At 38.2% G+C, this 3,588-nt stretch overlaps 1 protein-coding gene across 1 annotated transcript; it reads right to left on the bottom strand.

The window, feature by feature from the left end:
- Positions 1-1,085: 1,085 nt before the first annotated feature.
- LOC145681702 (uncharacterized) lies at positions 1,086-2,048 on the bottom strand. The gene has a single exon (XM_081753319.1). It carries the CDS (start codon positions 2,046-2,048, stop codon positions 1,086-1,088), a length of 963 nt encoding a protein of 320 aa, XP_081609445.1.
- Positions 2,049-3,588: the final 1,540 nt, after the last annotated feature.

The raw sequence follows: 3,588 nt of genomic DNA, 5'->3' as shown, positions 1-3,588 counted from the left end.
CAGCTCAGTTGCTTGCTTCTCTTCAATCTGTTTCCACCAATAAATGACAATTCTGTAATTTCTTGATATCTTTGACCGATCAAGCGTTGTAAGTAACAAGTTTATTAATAATGAAAGGGAATAAGCCTTCAAGAGGCCTCATCCCAACGAAATTAAAATACCGCTAATTTTACAGTAATATTGTGATATCTTTAAATAGATAAAAGATAATTGAAATGTGGAACAAGAGCGCCCTAGACAATATAATTTTTCCTTGAGGTACCGTTATCACAACTCACCTAGTAGCTTTCCGTTTTCAGCCGTTTAGAAACGCAAAAATAAATGCAGATTTTCAAAATGGCTCGAAATCGAAAGCAGATCAGTGAGTCGTGATAACGGTATCTCATGTAAAATGATATTGTCTAGGGCGCTCTTGTTCCACATTTCGATTATCATTTATCTCTTTGAAGACATCACATAATTACTGTAAAATTAGCGGTATTTTAATTTCGATGGGATGAGGCGTGTTAGAGAGCTCGGACAATTTGCTTCAGCATTGGCACAACAGCACAGGATATAAGACTACACGCATCAAGAAATTTGTCTTTTACACACTATTTACAGTTTGTATCTTCTCGTTTCGTTTGGATTTTTTTTTTTTTTTTTTTTGTGAGAGAGTGAGCCCGGACCCGAGTGTATAGTTTTAGAACCTGTACGTAATGCACACACAATAATTGATAGATAAATGATGAGAATTTATTATAAAGAATCGAAAACAACAAGAGAGATGTATACTAAAGTTGATTATAATAGAATATAATGTTTACTATTGGTTTTGGTAAGATTATTTGAATTTACACGAACACACACACTGTTACACCGATCAGAAAAGCCGCGCGCCACACACTGATTGTGACCTACATTTTCAAAACAAAAACTATGAGGGCAACAACCTAAAGCGGGAAGACACCTCCCGTACCATCTATTGAGGCAAATGACAATTAGTTGAATTGACAAAGTTTTTTTTTTAAACCAAACATACCGCCCACCTTGAAATTCACTGAATTTCAACACATACAACAAAATTAAGTTATCAAACAACAAAATTATGACTGATTGAAAGGAAGTGGGCACAATTTCACAATTGGTCTTTTCATGAGTCCTTGTGTTGTTTTCACTGTTGCCACACGTACAAGATTGTCACTACCTGGATGAATGTCTACCACTCTTGCCAGCTTCCAGTGTAATGGCGATGTTTTGTCGTCCTTTAGAATTACCATATCACCAATCTTAATGTTCGTCTGAGTACACCACCACCTTGGCCGTTGTTGGAGTCGAGATAAATATTCACTGGACCACCTTCGCCAAAAATGCTGCACTAATTTTTGCACAAGTTGCCACTTAGCAAGTGGTGACAACTTCACGTTAGTTAAGTCAGTTTCAGGAAAGGCAACCAATGGATCGCCAATTAAGAAATGGCCAGGAGTCAATGCACACAAATCACTTGGATCACTTGATGCTGCTGTGAGAGGGCGGGAATTTAAACAGGCTTCAATTTGTGCTAAGACTGTGCACAGTTCTTCAAAGTTGAGGATCACGTTACCCACAATACGACGCAAATGATGTTTCAGTGATCTGACCCCTGCTTCCCACAGACCTCCATGATGCGGCGCACTAGGGGGATTGAAATGCCATGAGATGCCTTGCGAACTAAGAAAGTTAGAAACTTCATCTCGATGTTCACTACGATGCGCTATCTTTAACATGTTTTTGAGCTCTCGATTTGCACCTACGAATGTAGTGCCACAATCACTATATATGTGTGTAGGTTTACCTCTTCTCCCTATAAAGCGCTTTAGAGCTGCTATGAAGGCACTTGTAGTTAAGTCACTTACTAGTTCTAAGTGTATCGCCTTCACGGAAAAGCACACAAATAATGCTATATATCCCTTGTACGTTTTCTGACCGCGTCCCTTCATGTTTTTCAATGTCACTGGACCAGCAAAGTCCACTCCACATACCTGAAAGGGCCGACCTGGGTTAACACGTGGAGAGGGCAAATTGCCCATAAGTTGATGAGCTGATTCTGCAGCTTGACGATGACGCACTGCTTGATTATATGTCGCATTAAATCTCTACCTCTAATAATCCAGAAACGCTGCTGTAGAACTGCCAGCAACAACTGAGGGCCAGCATGTAAATTATTGCGGTGTTCCTTGTTCTACAATAAGTCTTGTAAGCACATGATTACGTGGAAGCAAGACTGGATGCTTTGAGTTGAAATTTAAATTTGCGTGTTGCAACCTGCCACCCACTCTGAGAATACTGTGGTCATCGAGAAAAGGGTTGAGGCACACAAGACGACTTTTCGTAGGCAAAGGTTTTCCTTCCTTCAAACACTTGATTTCTTGCTGAAATTCATCTTGTTGAGCAAGCCTTACCAAGTAATGAGTTGCTTGTTGCAGTTCAACTGTAGATAGCACTCCACTTAGTTTACTATAGTAGTTTGTTACAAACAAGTAAAGCAAGGTCATAATTATGTATTCATAACACGTAGCAAGCTGCTTTACTTTTCTGCATGTTAAAATCAAACTTGACATTGATGAATAGCTTAGAATTATATATTCCGTGGAGATGTTGTACATAATAATTGTTTTTACGGGCGGTCTTTTTATAGTATGGCAGTTTGAAGAATGGATACACCTTTTTTCCGGTTCAAAGAAATGTTAATTGGATAAGCAGAATACAGAAAAGACCTTTCGGAAATAAAATATGCAGATCACACACGTAGAACAAGGTAATTCATTAATATGCAGCATATGTAACGCGGCAGCTGCTGGGTCGGAATGAGTGAAAGAAAGTACTGGAAACGTTTAGATCTTTTTTCCAAGCTTATTATTGTTGGAATAGGGGAAAGAACACTTTCGAAACTTCTGGAAATGTTTTTTGTATTATACTTGTTTACTTTTATATGGGAAAGGGACATATTGTAATTGTCTGGAGTATAAGGGGGACGGAACTGTTTGGTTTTAATCGGGAATTGATTGCGGATTTTCCGGCATTGAAAATGATATGACTCGGTGTACTTTTATGGAATTATAACGTGACTAAGATATAGTATAATGTAATATGTAGGGAATCATCATTAATGATTGCACCGGGACTCGAATTACTATTCTCCCACGTGGAGAACCGTACGCTAAATTTTATGCTTGCAGTGCGAACTTGTTACTTATATGTAGCTATGAATTGTGTATGACATAACAGGTATATATAAATTATATTGTACAGAAAGTTAGCAGAATGCGCTTCCGGGAATCGAACCAGGACTCTACCACGTGAAAAGCCGTACGACAAACATTTTGCTTAGCAGATGTTGTTACTTATATGTAGCTATGAATTGTGTAAGACATAACAGTTATATATAAATTATATTGTACAGAAAGTTAGCAGAATGCGCTCCGGGAATCGAACCAGGACTCTTCCACGTGAAAAGCCGTACGACAAACATTTTGCTTAGCAGATGTTGTTACTTATATGTAGCTATGAATTGTGTATGACATAACAGGTATATATAAATTATATTGTACAGAAAGTTAGCAGAATGCG

The sequence above is a fragment of the Thermobia domestica genome, chromosome 3 (genome assembly GCF_964235325.1).
Source record: "Thermobia domestica chromosome 3, izTheDome1.hap1.1, whole genome shotgun sequence".
NCBI classification, from domain to species: domain Eukaryota; kingdom Metazoa; phylum Arthropoda; class Insecta; order Zygentoma; family Lepismatidae; genus Thermobia; species Thermobia domestica.
Note: the sequence above shows the minus strand (reverse complement) of the source record. Positions and strands in the feature narration are given on the sequence as shown.